Genomic DNA, 13,886 nt, shown 5'->3' with positions numbered 1-13,886 from the left:
AAACACTCTCTTTTATCTCTAAGGAACTGGGATATTCCAAGCAGTAGAAACTCAAGGGGGCCTTTCCCTTTTCACCCAACCTCCAATTCAAAAGCCAAGCACTTTACATTTTCTTCCTACATCTCCAATAAGGATTTAAAATAAAAATTTTATTGAAAGATGAATCAGTATCTGATTTGTTGGAAGAAGAAGGTGGCACTTGGGTTCTTTTCCTCCTGACATATCTAGGCCCCTTTGCTCTATTCCACCCATAATACTAGCTGGGACACTGTCTGGGCTCTGTGGGTTCTGGACCTGGCATTCTTCAGAGGAGTACCCAATAGGTAACCAAGATAAGGGAAAGGTTGGAATCATCCACCAAGAGGGAATGGGCCTATAGGCAAACAGCCAGACATTACAGCCACCATCTTCACATTGGAAGATCTGGGCTCCAGTTTTTTGCTAGACACCTCTACTTCAGGCCTGGATTGGGTTGAGGCCTAAGCAAGGAGGAGATACCTGAGGTTGACCTGAAACTATGGTCTAGAAGCCCTGGGACCTGGGGATAGAGGGATGAGAGGGAAGAGTTGCTGAACCTCTTGTGCTTGTTGCTCCTGTCTCTGTGGGGCCATATCAGACCCTGATGCTTTTCCTCCAGCACAGAGTATATACTGTCACCCAACAGGAGGTCATGGTGGTGCATGCCTATAATCACAGCAATTCAGGAGGCTGAGGAGGAGGATCAGAATGTTGAGGCCAGCCTAGGCAATTTAGTAAAACCCTGCCTCTAAAAAAAAATAATGGCTAGGAATATGGCTCAGTGGTAAACTATACTTGTCTAGCATGGGTGGGGCCCTGGGTTTCATTCCCAATAACACACACACAAACAAACAAAAAAATTCTTCCAGACTGGATTCCTTGTTCCACCTGAGACCCATAAAAGACCACCTGGCCTAGAATGTCTTGTTCCCAACACCTTGTTTGCTGAAATCTGTGGACTCCAGATTGGCTGACTCTCCTCTCCCTTACTTCATGTTCATTTTACCACCAAACTGGAAGTTCTTCCTTTATATGGCCAATGTCATTCACTTTTCTGAATATTCACTTCCACTAGACTAATTCCAGTCCAGGTCACTTGCTCACCTGACTTGTCATAGCCTCTAGCTTTCCCTTTCCTGCACATGATACCAGATTGGTTTTCCAGACTCCTTCCTGCTCTATCACTCTTATAAACCCTCAGTGGCTCACCTTCATGATCAAATCTAGATACCTAAACGCTCTTAGGATCTCACTATCCCAATCGATCAGCCTCAGTGCTGCCTTGGAGCCTTTCTGCCTCCTACACTTCCCTCTTTCTTTTGGTCTATCCATTCTCCTCCTGGGAAGTCAAGAGCCTAAACAGACATCTGCACTAGCAGCAGAGAAAGATACTGAGTACCCAGGTGCACAAGCCTTTTTGTGCCCTCAATTTGCTGAAATTATTTCGTTTACTTCCGTCTTCTCTCATCCCACATCCAGTCCATCAGTAAATCTTGTTATTTAAAAATATATCCATGGGGGGCTGGGGATGTGGCTCAAGCAGTAGCGCGCTCACCTGGCATGCTGACCCGGGTTCGATCCTCAGCACCACATACGAACAAAGATGTATGTCCGCCGAAAACTAAAAAGCGTTTCTTTCTGTCTGTCTCTGTCTCTGTCTCTCTCTCTCTCTCTCTCTCTCTCTCTCTCTCTCTCTCTCTCTCTCTCTCTCTCTCTCCCCCCCACCTCTTTAAAAAAAAAAAAAAAGAAAAAGAAAAATATATCCATGGGCTGGGGATATGGCTCAAGCGGTAGCGCGCTCGCCTGGCATGCACGCAACCCGGGTTCGATCCTCAGCACCACATACAAACAAAGATGTCCGCCGAAAACTAAAAAATAAATACTAAAAAAATTCTCTCTCCCTCTCTCTCTCTCTCTCTCTCTCTCTTTAAAAATATATCCAGAATCTGACTTCTCTCTGCTTCCACCACTACCACTTTGAAACAAAACAAACCACCATGATCTCTAATTCTCTTCTTTGCTTCCTTCCACATCCCTTTTTCCACTCTTGTCTGTCTTCAGCCTATTCTCAAGGCAGCAGAGATCTTCATTGGCATATAAATCTGCTCATAACTTTCCATTGACTCCCAACCCTCTCAAGGTAAAAGACCTTTACAACATCCTGTTTTGTGGCCCTCTGCCTCTCTCTCTATCCCCCGCACCCCCACATACTTGGGACATGCTACATACTTGCCTTGCACATGCTACATGCTAGGCAAGTGCTCCATTACTGAACTACTTTCTCAGTGCCTTGCTAAGTTGCTGAGGCTGGCTGGAACTTGTGATCCTCCTGCCCAGCCATTACAGATGTGCATCATCACACCTAGTTCCAATTTTCTCCAACCTCACCCTTTGTCATTCTTTCCCTCCACTGCTTTGCTCTAGGCAGCCTCCTTGAATCCACCAAACATGTTTCTACCTTAGGATCTAGGATCTTTTTTATTTTATTTTTTGGTACCAAGAATTGAACTCAGGGGGCTGGGGATGTGGCTCAAGCGGTAACGCGCTCGCCTGGTGTGCGTGCGGCCCGGGTTCGATCCTCAGCACCACATACCAACAAAGATGTTGTGTCCGCCGAGAACTAAACAATAAATGTTAAAAATTCTCTCTCTCTCTCTCTCTCTCTCTCTCTCCCCCCCCTCACTCTCTCTTAAAAAAAAAAAAAAAAAAAAAAAGAATTGAACTCAGGGGCACTCAACCCCTGAGCCACATCCCCAGCCCTATTTTGTATTTTATTTAGAGACAGGGTCTCACTGAGTTGCTTAGCACCTCACTTTTGCTGAGGCTGGCTTTGAACTCACAGTCCTTCTACCTCAGCCTCCCGCTCCACAGGGATTACAGGTGTGCACCACCACACCTGGCTTACTTTAGGGTCTTCGCACTTGCTTTTTTTTTTCTTTTTTGTCTAAAACTCTCTTCCTTTAGGTAATCATATCTTCTCTTCAGAGAGGGTCTCCCTGAGGAAGCTATTTCCCTCCCCAAATAGCTCTCATCCTCCTATGTTCATTAGGCTTTGTCCTCCTTCTGTGTCATTATTTTCATTGTAGCACTGACCACTGTTTCATATATATTTGCCTACCATTTATCCTCTCCTTTCCTTTTCCTTGAAAACAAGGATTTGTTTTTTCCTTGCTGTATCTCCAATGACTAGAGGAATACTTGGCACATAGTAGCCATGGAATAGGCACATAATTAATACCTGTCAAATTGAATGACTAGCTGAATGAATGAACACATTAATATATGTTCTTTGCTCATCTCCTAAACTAGGTTCTAAGCAACTTCAGGGTAGATGCCCCCACTTCATCTTTGAATCCCAAAGTATTTATAAACATCAACAACTTGAGTACAGTGCTTGAAACAATTTGTAAGTGTCATGTGGAAACTAGTTTAGCCAATCACAGTGGAACAGGGATTTGGAACACTGGAATTTAAGAGAGCAGCATTCCCAACCAGGCTTTCACTAGGGAGTTGCACAGGCTAGAAAAAACAATCATAGTGGATTTCTGCTTTCTCATGTGTAAAGGTAGGGCTTGAACTGAAAAGCTAAGGCAAGTGTTTTTTGATGTTATTCTTTTGTTTTGGGGGTGTGAGGATAGAACCTAGAGCCTCACTCATGCTAGTAGACATGGACTAGATATCTAAATTCCTTTCAGCATTGACATTCTGATTGTAAATATAGGGCAACTACACAATTATGTGACAAACACTCACTGCTCTGAATGCCTGATAATCCCTACAAAAACAAGACCCAATCTCAAGAGTTCCCCACTTGAAAGGGACTATAAAAAGGTAGGGTCAACTCAGCTGCAACAAGAACTAAAAGTCTTATACCAGAGTCTGCCAAGAATTGATTCAAGAAAGATTCAAAGAAATGACTGTGCAAAGGTCATAGGCTAAGGAGCAGCAAGGGGTATTTACAACTACAACCATAATACCTAATTGTGTAGTGGGAGGTGTTTGCTGGCAATGGAACCCAGGGCCTCATGTTATGCAAGCACTCTACCCCTAAAGGACATCCCCAGGCCCTTTTATTTTTGAGACAGAATATTAAGTTGCTCAGGCTGACTTCAACCTTTCCATCCTCTGCCTCGCCTTCCTAAGTACATGCATAGAACTACAGACATGTGCCAAAACTCCTGCCCATACCATTTTGTGTTAATAAATAATTGTTTGAGCCAAATAGCTTTTATAGACCGAAAAATATGCACTGCATTCAACAAAGCTCTGAAGCCCATTTCAGCCAAAAGAACGTTCACAACTCAAAAAGACCAGATGAGGCCCAACCTAAGTTGTTCAACTTTAGGAAATGATCCTTGCTATTTCCTGTGAGATGGACTCATTCTTCTTGAACCTCTAAGGCCACCTCACACTGTACCTCCCTAGCATAGCATAGGCCCTAGTTGGACACAAAATTGGACTTGGAATTTGGAAGAAAGGGCAGGGTCTATGCACGGGTCAGGCGTCCTTAAGCCTTGGCAACCCAAGCAGGTAGGGTAGTTGCCCCCGAAGTGACCCCACCTTGCCTACCAATTGAGACACTTTGTTACCAGACCTGGCGCCAGCTAGAGGCTGGTTTGCTTCCCGCTCATTGGCCAGAGAAGCTCCTCAGAGAAGTCCTTGTTACTACAGGCGAGAATGAGAGCCCATTGGCCAGGACACTTCACAATGCCCAAACGGCCTTCAGGGTTCTTCGGATTGGTTCGCTGTCTTGTCTCGGCGACCCTATGGCCTGGAACCCTGGCAGGCTGCTTGGTGCCAGGAACAAGCGCTCCCCTCAGACGCCAGCTCCCCATTGGCTGTCCTGGCACCGCCCTCCCAACCAGGAGCTAAGAGCAAAGCCTCAGAGTGCGCTCCCTGCGGCCAGACCTAGTACCTTGTGAGACCGAGGAGCTCGGCCTGTCTCCCTGGCCTCGAAGTTGAAGGCCTGCTATAGAGGACGCTGTGCTCCCTGGGGACCTGCTCTGTCTCCCAGCGCGGGGCCTTCCCCTCAGAGCTCCGCATCCCCAACCTGGAAACCAACCCCGAAGGCTTCAGTAAGTTTGACTGACCCACTTAGGTGCGAACCCACTTAGGTGCGGCGGAGAGAGGTGTCCCAACTCTGCGAATCTGCTGTTACCCCCTTAATTGTTCAACCAGCAGCTGTTGATCGCTTCATTAATTTAGTTTTCTGGGTCCACCCCACTGTGCCACTTGTCTAAATCCTTATTTTTCTCTGATGTGCTGGAATCTTGTGCCCTAAAGTATCCTGATTGAGATCCTAATTGGGAAGTGGTGGAACCGAGGGTGAAACCCCAGAGGGACGATGTTCTACTATCCCAACGTGCTTCAGCGCCACACTGGCTGCTTTGCCACTATCTGGTGAGGGCCAGACTGGTGGGAATGCCGGGAGAGGAACCAGGGATCCCAGACTAACGGCTTCCTCTCATACTCACCTTCCCACCCGCTCCAGGCTGGCAGCTACGCGCGGCAGCCGGTTGGTGAAGCGTGAGTACCTTAAGGTGAACGTAGTGAAGACCTGGTAAGGCCCAGAAAAGGCGGACAAGGCTGTGGGGCGGGTGCCGGGTGCATAGATGATTAGGGTATATCGTTCCCCCAGCGAGGAAATCCTCAATTACGTGCTGGTGCGAGTGCAGCCTCCGATGCCGGGCCTGCCGCGGCCGCGTTTCTCCCTCTATCTCTCTGCGCAGCTCCAGATAGGTGTGATCCGAGTCTACTCTCAGCAATGCCAGTACCTCATTGGTAAGGCTGGGAACCCTAGAGATGCGGCAGAGCTGAGTGGCCCTCTGCTAAGCTGGCTCTTTACTTTGTCCTTCCTGCCCACAGAGGACATCCAGCACATCCTGGAGCGCCTGCACCGTGCCCAACTACAGATCCGCATTGATATGGTGGAGGCTGACCTGTGAGTGTCCCACGGGAACTGGGATCACGGCAGACTGGGTGGAGCACCTATCTTCTTCTTGGCCTCAGCCTATCTCAACATCCATCCTTGACAAGCCCACATTCTCTCCCAGACCCAGTCTGCTGCTTCCCAACCACCTGGCCTTGATGGAGACCCTAGAAGATGCTCCAGACCCCTTTTTTGGGATGATGTCTGTGGATCCCAGACTTCCCAGCCCCTTCGATATCCCTCAGGTAGAGGTTATTCTAGAATACCTCAAAGTCGTAAGTTTGACAGAACAGAAGGGGAGCTGTATCACTGTTGTCTAAAACTGGGGTTCAGGAAAAAGCCTGTCATAGCTCTTCCCCAGAAGAGATGGGGAGGGCACTAACATGGTAAGTCCATATAGGCAGAGCCCCCTGTATTTGCCTCTTCAGGGCCAACCTGCTAGGATGATCTCCTTGCTGGAGATAGCTCTGTCCCCACTCATTTCCACATTGTTCCCACTGCCAAGGCTCTAATCCAGTTCCTCATCATCTGTGCACTGGTGTTCCTTACCCCAGTCCTCCTTCATCCATTCTCAACACTCCCACAGCTTAGATAATGTCACTCTGTTCCCTGGTTCCAGGCTGCAAACAGTACAAGCATTTGGAACTCTGCATACCCAGTTCTGAGATAGCCACCTTCCTACTTTTCTCTCAGCTGCCCCTGAGGTATCCTTGGCTCCGAAACATCAATTTAGTCCGTGTCCCAAAGATGCAACATTCACTTCTTTGCCTATCTAAAAGAAGTATGTCCCTAGCCTATAATGGTCACTCTTCATTCTCTACTAGTCAGTTTCTACATATACAGACCAAGCTCAAATGCTTTTTTTTTATACCAAAGATTGAACTCAGCGATGCTTAACCACTGAGCTATACCCCTAGCCTTTATTGTTTGTTTTGAGACAGGGTCTTACTGAATTGCATAGGGCCTCACTAAGTTGCTGAGACTAGCTTTGAACTTGTGATCCTCCTGCCTCAGCCTTCTGAGCCGTGGGATTACAGGTACATGTGCCACTGCACCTGGCTTGTTTTATCCTTTGCATCAACTCTTGTTGGGGTCATGTAGAAACAGGTCTCCACACGAGACCATCTGCTCAAAATCAAGAATCTTTGCTGTTTACCTCTGTCCCCCACAACAGTTGACATAAGGATGCAGGGCTTCATGCACAAACTGACAAAGGCTTGATAATTTGGGGGTGAGGGCAGGAAGAAGAGGAAAGGAGAGCAGATGGTGAGTGGATTTATTGCAAGCTAATATCAATGCCACAAGAATTAGGGGTGTAGCTCAGTAACTGAGCATTTGCTTAGCATGGAGGAGGCTCTAGATTCCATCCCTGGGACCTGCTGCCAAATAATTAGGTATAAAGGGAGATTACCAACTGCTGAAAAAAAAAGTGGGAAAGCAGAGGATTGAGGCTGAACCATATCTTTCGTTCTATTTCCTCTCCAAAGATTCGACATCTTTTAGAGGCTGCAACTCCAGAGAGAGTTGGTGAGAAGACCCCTCCTGAAGTCTCTACAGAGCCCAGGAAGCCAGGTCAGCAGACAATCTTCCTGGTGAGAGGCATAGGAAGGTCCAAGAGCTGAAGAAATAGCTATCTTTGAGCTTCTTTTAATAGACAGGCCCTGTGAGGAGCACTTTATGTGTGAAACTTATCACTGTCTCACAAGAGTCCTATGGGGCTGGGCATGCATGTAATCCCAGCAGCTTGGAAGGCTGGGGCAGGAAGGTCGCAAGTTCAAAGCCAGCCTTAGCCAAAGCAAGGCATTAAGCAACTCAGTGAGACCCTGTCTCTAAATAAAATACAAAATAGGGCTGGGGATGTGGCTCAGGGGTCCTCGGCCAAAGCAAGGCATTAAGCAACTCAGTGAGACCCTGTCTCTAAATAAAATACAAAATAGGGCTGGGGATGTTGCTCAGGAGTCCAGTGCCCCTGAGTTCAATCCCTGGTAACAACAAAAAAGCAATGCAGACAGGGTCAGGCCAGTTGACTAGACTGGTTCTGACTAGAATCTAACTTAACTCAGCTCTGTAGTCCATGCTTTTGATCACCACTGAACCAAGAAATGTATGGGAACTTGAAAACAGGCAGAGGGGCTGATGTGTGACTTCCCTCCCCCTCCAGACAGGATCTTGGTTACTGTGCTGTCTCCTGAGGCCATCACCCTCCAGGAGGCAGAGCCCATACGTATGCTGCAGATCGAGGTGAGTAATCCCCTAGCACATGGAGCCTCAGCCCCTTGCATCTGTTTCTCTCTGCCTGGGCTTGTAGCATGCTCCTTAGATCCACTCTTCTCGATCCACTTGCCTTTTTCAGAATTGGGACTGAGTCCCTTCCTAAGCTTTTCCTCTTTTGACAGGGTGAACAGGATCTCCCGGAGGTCAGCCGCCGAGACTTGGACCTGCTGATTGCAGAGGAGGATGAAGCTATCTTGTTAGATGCATCCCAGGAAGGCAGGCCTAGGAAGCGAAGGGCTCGTCTGGCTCTGGACGGTCAGAACTCTAGCACCAGCAGTCTGGGGCTTGGCAGTGCTCCCATTTCTTTCCTGCCCTCTGAGCTCTGATCTCTCTGCAGAATCCAAGGAAGAACCCCGTGTCATGGAGGGTGACACTGTAGTTTCCGTGCTTTCGCCTCCAGCTCCTGCACAGTAAGGGCAGGAATCCCTGTACCAGGTAAGGGGTCAGTGCTAAGGAGGATGTCCTAAACCCACTTGCCTATTTCCCTTAAGGGTAGAAGGGATAGGAGAGCCACTTCCAGGCCAGGTCCCAGGACCTGAGGAACTTAAGCTGACAGGCTGGGAGCCTGGGCCCCTGATCACTGGTGAGTATCCACCATGCCCCTGGGCTTTTCTGGGAAGACCTTCATAGGTTGCAAATAAAGGACCTGTATCCCAATCCACTGGAGGGTGGGGTGGGACATAGCTTCTTGACCATGAGAGTGAAGGGGCTTGTGGAACAGAGCCAGGATCTTGGGTATTGTTGCAGAGGTGACCCCTCCACAGGAGCTGCGCCTGCCGGCCCCACCCAGCCCAGAGGTGAGCAGTGTCCTTTATAAGCCACCTCCCTTTCTTTGTCCTGCACCATTGTTAGGTTACTTGGGACTTTTGTGATTAGTAAAAGATGACCCTTTCCATACCCCATTGTGTGGCTTTACTTCCCAAATGGGTACCCTCATGTAAGATATGTGCTGCACAAGTGTACAGAAGCCTTGCCCAAGATCCTGCCCCAGGCAGAGCATGAAGCCATTAGCAGCCCATCTAGATGACAAGAAAAGGAGTGTTGTAGTGTTGTGTACCCATCTCCCCTTCCACTCAGCAGAGGAGGCCCCCACCTCCTGGGAGCCCTCCTATTCGCCGACGCCGACGCCAGTTACTGTTCTGGGACAAGGAGACACAGATCTCACGGGAGAAATTCCAGGAACAGCTGCAAACCAGGGCCCACTGCTGGGAATGTGTGAGTGCAGCCCAGGGAAAAGAGGGACACAGGTCAGACTGGGCCTTTTAAACTCATCAGGGGGAGCTCTGGGAATCCAAAGAAAACCCACTTGGTTCCTTAGTGCATGTGGATTTGCACATGCACTCAAGTCTCCATGCACTTCTGGTTAAAAAGTCCTTTTAGAAATGAGGAAAGTAGAGGGAAGTCAAGAGGCCGAGGCACAATATGTAGCAGAGGTGAAGTGGCACTGAAGAGGCACATAAAGGGCTTCTGGTCTTCCCCCACCATACAGCCAATGGTGCAACCTCCAGAGAGGACCATCGCAAGCCCAGCAGAACTGTTCCGAACTCCAACTCTCTGTAAGAATGGCAGCAGTTGGGCACATGGGATCTTTAGAAGCAATATTCCTCACTCTTAGTGTTTCTTATAACTCAAACCCAGTCCCCTTATCCTCAGCTGGCTGGCTACCCCCAGAACTACTAGCTTTCTGGACCCGCTGTGCCCAGGTACCCCCAAAAGTGCTCAGGCGAAGGCCAACCCTGGAAGCTGAAGAGGAGGCTGAAAGGGAGGCAGCAGCAGAGGAGGAAAGAAGAAGGGCTGAAACACTGAGTGAGATCGAGGTAAGTGCACCCACACCACTTCCTTCAAAGTCCCAAAGCTCTGCTTTGCCTGAGCCCCTGCAGGCTGCCTTCTGCTGCAATTCAGCAGTGCAGGTGCACTGAACTAGTGCCTTCTATCAGAAGCCTGAATCCAGATGCTTGGGTCTCAGTTCTTATTCTTCCACCTGCAGGTCCTAAGGGAGGCCCAGGAGCCCAGTGGTCCCCTCATGCTATCTTCAGGTAAGCACCTGAAGAAGAGACAGCAGAGATAATACACTAAGCAATGTTTTAAGAGACTAGTGCCCCAATTGCTGAAGTTGTTTCCCATCAGGCAGAGAGTGTTACACAAGGAAACAGACTGATTCTCTTCAGTTTTCCTGCCTAGGTGCTTTTCACAAATCCATATGGCTCTGGTGTCTATTCATACAGGATGGACTTTTTTTTTTGGTAGTGCTGAGGCTCAAACCCAACACTCTTAGCACCTTTTCTCCCCACAATAGAACTCTCCCTAGAAGCAGCAGAAGAGGAAAAGTCCCGCATCAGCCTTGCCCTGCCAGAAGAACGGTGGTAAGCAACCAGACTATGTGAGCCTGGGCCAGAGAGGGTCAGCTAGGATGGCTGTGCTGACACCATTGTCATGGCCACCACCTTCCCTGCTCTGACTCCCATTTCTCCTAGGGCCTGGACTGAGGCAGAGCAGCCAGAGCCCCCTGCATTGCCAGTGGTGCCCGAGCTCCCAGAGGTGCCTGTGGAGATACCTTTGGAACTGCCCCCAGAGCCTGAGTTGCTCTCACTGGAGGCAGTGCACAGGTATACCAGGGATAGGGTACCTCAATGGGGATGGACATGGGCTAGGGTCTCAGCTAACAATTCTTGATTCTTACAGGGCAGTGGCATTGGAGCTACAGGCCAACAGGGAGCCAGACTTCAATAGCCTAGTGTCACCTCTCAGCCCCCGCCGGATAGCCTCCCGGGTCTTCTACCTACTCCTGGGTTAGTGCAAGTATAACAGACACACAGGCCAGCGGCCACTACAGATACTCTTTGTGACCTGCCATCATCTTCTCTTCTCTTGACCAGTGCTCTCAGCACAGCAGATCCTTCTTGTGGAACAAGAGAAGCCATACGGGCGCCTTCTGATTCATGCAGGACCCAGATTTCACTAAGGGTAGAGCCCATTTATAAGCCTTCATTAAACAATGCCCTGCCTCACTGGGTCTTGCCTGCCTCGTTTCTGTATAAGTATCTCAAGCCTTCCAGCTCTCAGAGCTATTATCCAAGCAGAAAACAAACTGCCTTTTTTATTGTATGATGTTATGACTCAACCTGTAACAGATGCAGTCCCAAGGACACCCCTGTAAGGCAGCAAGCAGGGTTGACTCCAGTGGATGAGGCCCAAAATCTTTGGTAAGGCATGAGCAGGAACTGGGGTCAGAGGTGGTCTTAGGGCCTGGGCAGACTCTGCTCTCTGGCCCAGCTGCGGCTTGCATTCTAGGTGAGGCCCAGCACGGCTTGGAGCTCCTGAGCCTTGTCAGCAGGCAGTGAGCCCAGTGCCGTGTGGAAACTGTCCGTATGTTGTTTGGCCAGGAATGTCAGGAGCAGCAGCAGTGCAGCCTTGGTGTCTGGGTGGAGTGCAGAGGGAGAGGTCCTGATGGGGGACTGAACTCCTAAATATTTACTGCCCCACACCGGTTGAACCCTGCTACTCTGGTCTTCTCCATTCCCCATCCAAGACTGCCACCCTTACCTGGTGGTATCTTGTTGTCAGCCAGAACGAGGCTGCAGATGCGCAAGAGTTCAGGAGCCACATCTACAACCTGTGGAAAAAGAGTGGTTGACTCAGGGGCAGTAGCTCCTATGGGCCCTCAGGACTTAAGGAGGTAGGTGGTTGGGAAAGAGGCAGTCTCCTGTCAAATGCCATTTGATTCACAGGCATCCAAAACAACTGTGAACAGAGTAAGAAAATGTGGTAATAACTTTTTTTTTTGGAAGGGATGGAGATGTATGACCAAGAATGACTAAAGTCATAGCCTCAAGTATAAAAGACTTTTAGACAAAGGTAATACAAGAACACTGGAACAGCTGGGCACAGGGGGTACACGCCTGTAATCCTAGCAGCTCAGAGGCTCAGGCAGGAGGATTGTTCAAAGCCAGCCTCAGAAATTAGCAAGGCCCTGTCTCTAAATTAAAAAAAAAAAAAAAAAAAAAAAAAAAGGCTGGGGATATGGCTCAGTGGTCAAGTACCTCTGGATTAAATTCTTAGTATCAAAAAAAAGGGGGGGGGGTGCTGAGGTTGTGGCTCAGTGGTAGAGCACTCACCTAGCACATGTGAGGACCTGAGTTTGATCCTCAATACCACCTAAAAATAAAGATATTGAGTCCAACTATAACTTAAAAAAAAAAAAAAAAAAAAAAGAACCCTGGAACACAAATCCACATAGCTTCTTGGTACAGACAAAATCTAATTCAGAAAGCAGAGCTATTCTGATTGAAATGACAGTGAGGTGGCTCAGAGGTACCCATGGTTCCAAAGAGTAGTTTCCTAGCCCTGGTCTAGGAAATAAGTTTAGGAAAATTTTAAACTACTAGCTCAGCCCGGAGGGTAGAAATGGAGCTAAGGAAAATAGAGGAAGCTTCTTTTCTCCTACAAGATGGCTTGTCAATACTTATGGACAATTAAGAAAATGTGAAAGTAGAGCATAAGAACAGCTGGAACTCGCCTCCCACTCGCTGTACTTATCACCGGTCTATCAGTGAGACTGGAGCATTATGTTCCCTCATGGGTGCTGCCAGCATTGAGGTTACCTGGTCAGGACTGTTCTGGTACAGGAAGCTGAAGAGGTGCCCTATGGTGACCCACTCCTCCAAGTCTTCCCTCAGTGGCAGGGCGTGCAACAGGGCAGCCAACACCTGGACACAAAGATGCCTTAGGCCTATTTGTCCTGCCCCTCTGCCACCCTTGGCTTCCAGACCCTGTTTGATGTCCCCCTCCCTCACCTGCGGCTCTGGTTTCTTTGTCGGACTGGCCATTAGCAGACGGGCAAGGGCCCCACAGATGTTGTCACGGACACGATCATGTCGCTCCCGTGCCAGAAGAGGCAAAAGGAGGCCCAGCAGCTTGGGGAAGTGGCTGGTCCACAGTCAAGGAATAGGTGCATGCACACAGGTAGGCCTTGTTGTTCCCTGAACCCTCGGGACACTCTCCCAACCCCACCCTTCTAATCACCTACAAGCTAAGGATACTCCTGAGCAGGGCGGCCTCCATGCTCTGCCAGTACTCCCAGTCCAAAAATGGAATTGCTTCGCACCTCAGGGTCTGCTTCCCGGGCAGTGCTCAATAGCACAGGAAGCAGCCGAGACACAAACTGAGCTGAGGCAGCACCCAGACCCTGAATGGATTCTGCCAGTGTCCCCACTGCAAAGGACTTTTCTGCCACTGTACAGCCCTGCTTCTGTTGGGGAGGAGGACAGAGGAGTATAAATCAGCCTGGGACTAGGACACAGTTGGGGAGCACATGGGTGGACCAGGGTTTGAAGCCCGAGGATGGAGCACTCACCGTCTTACACAGCAATAATGGCAAGAAGCCAGCAAAGAAAGGAGCAAAGTTGTCTCCCCCAGCTGCGGCGGCCAGGGCAGGAATGGCCTCTCCAGCATGCTCTAGCAACATGGCGTCGTATTCAGCCTATGGAGCCAGATTACGGGCTGGAGCACCAGGGCCAGCTTTGGGCCTGTTCACACTTTTCCACTCAGTTCTGCCAATGGCAGCAGGTGGCTCCAGGCAGGCCTTGGTTGATGGGATTTCCCAAACTTCCAGGCTAGCTTTTGTGCAACTCTGGCCCTCTTGCCCCGCATCTATTGCTCCAAGCCT

General features: G+C 49.2%; 2 protein-coding genes across 4 annotated transcripts in view; one reads left to right on the top strand and one right to left on the bottom strand.

Annotated features, from left to right (window-relative positions):
• Positions 1-309: 309 nt before the first annotated feature.
• Rec8 (REC8 meiotic recombination protein) lies at positions 310-11,229 on the top strand. 2 transcript variants are annotated; one of them, XM_040274124.2, is made up of 20 exons: positions 310-5,093; positions 5,302-5,418; positions 5,510-5,578; positions 5,657-5,799; positions 5,884-5,959; positions 6,072-6,192; positions 7,435-7,519; positions 8,109-8,188; positions 8,344-8,476; positions 8,559-8,631; positions 8,713-8,804; positions 8,969-9,018; positions 9,302-9,436; positions 9,711-9,777; positions 9,875-10,038; positions 10,209-10,257; positions 10,518-10,584; positions 10,696-10,827; positions 10,904-11,010; positions 11,098-11,229. In XM_040274124.2, exons 2-20 carry the CDS (start codon positions 5,363-5,365, stop codon positions 11,181-11,183), a joined length of 1,785 nt encoding a protein of 594 aa, XP_040130058.1. In that variant the 5' UTR covers positions 310-5,093; positions 5,302-5,362; the 3' UTR covers positions 11,184-11,229. The 2 variants fall into 2 exon arrangements, with proteins under 2 accessions (XP_040130058.1, XP_077906430.1); XM_078050304.1 differs by having other exon boundaries at positions 5,657-5,959.
• Positions 9,119-13,886, bottom strand: part of Ipo4 (importin 4) — an 11,377-nt gene continuing 6,609 nt past the window's right edge. The window contains exons 25-30 of one of the 2 annotated variants that reach the window (XM_021735554.3): positions 13,575-13,700; positions 13,261-13,469; positions 13,015-13,147; positions 12,823-12,927; positions 11,765-11,834; positions 9,119-10,265 (exon numbers count right to left, since the gene is read on the bottom strand). In XM_021735554.3, the coding sequence (XP_021591229.1) occupies positions 10,243-10,265; positions 11,765-11,834; positions 12,823-12,927; positions 13,015-13,147; positions 13,261-13,469; positions 13,575-13,700 (666 nt within the window). In that variant the 3' untranslated portion in view covers positions 9,119-10,242. Of the gene's footprint in view, positions 10,266-11,287; positions 11,640-11,764; positions 11,835-12,822; positions 12,928-13,014; positions 13,148-13,260; positions 13,470-13,574; positions 13,701-13,886 lie in introns of those variants that run through there. The other variant, XM_005338728.4, reaches the window with a different exon arrangement.

Source organism: Ictidomys tridecemlineatus, chromosome 5, assembly GCF_052094955.1.
Source record: "Ictidomys tridecemlineatus isolate mIctTri1 chromosome 5, mIctTri1.hap1, whole genome shotgun sequence".
NCBI lineage: Eukaryota > Metazoa > Chordata > Mammalia > Rodentia > Sciuridae > Ictidomys > Ictidomys tridecemlineatus.
This window is presented reverse-complemented; position numbering and strand designations above follow the sequence as displayed.

Excerpts from the sequence above, each read along its gene's own strand:
- Rec8 (XM_078050304.1), top strand. The coding sequence starts at position 5,363 with ATGTTCTACTATCCCAACGTGCTTCAGCGCCACACTGGCTGCTTTGCC. Across the intron at positions 5,419-5,509 it reads GGCTGCTTTGCCACTATCTG|GCTGGCAGCTACGCGCGGCA; the intron begins GTGAGGGCCAGA and ends CACCCGCTCCAG. Across the intron at positions 5,579-5,656 it reads GTGAACGTAGTGAAGACCTG|CGAGGAAATCCTCAATTACG; the intron begins GTAAGGCCCAGA and ends TCGTTCCCCCAG.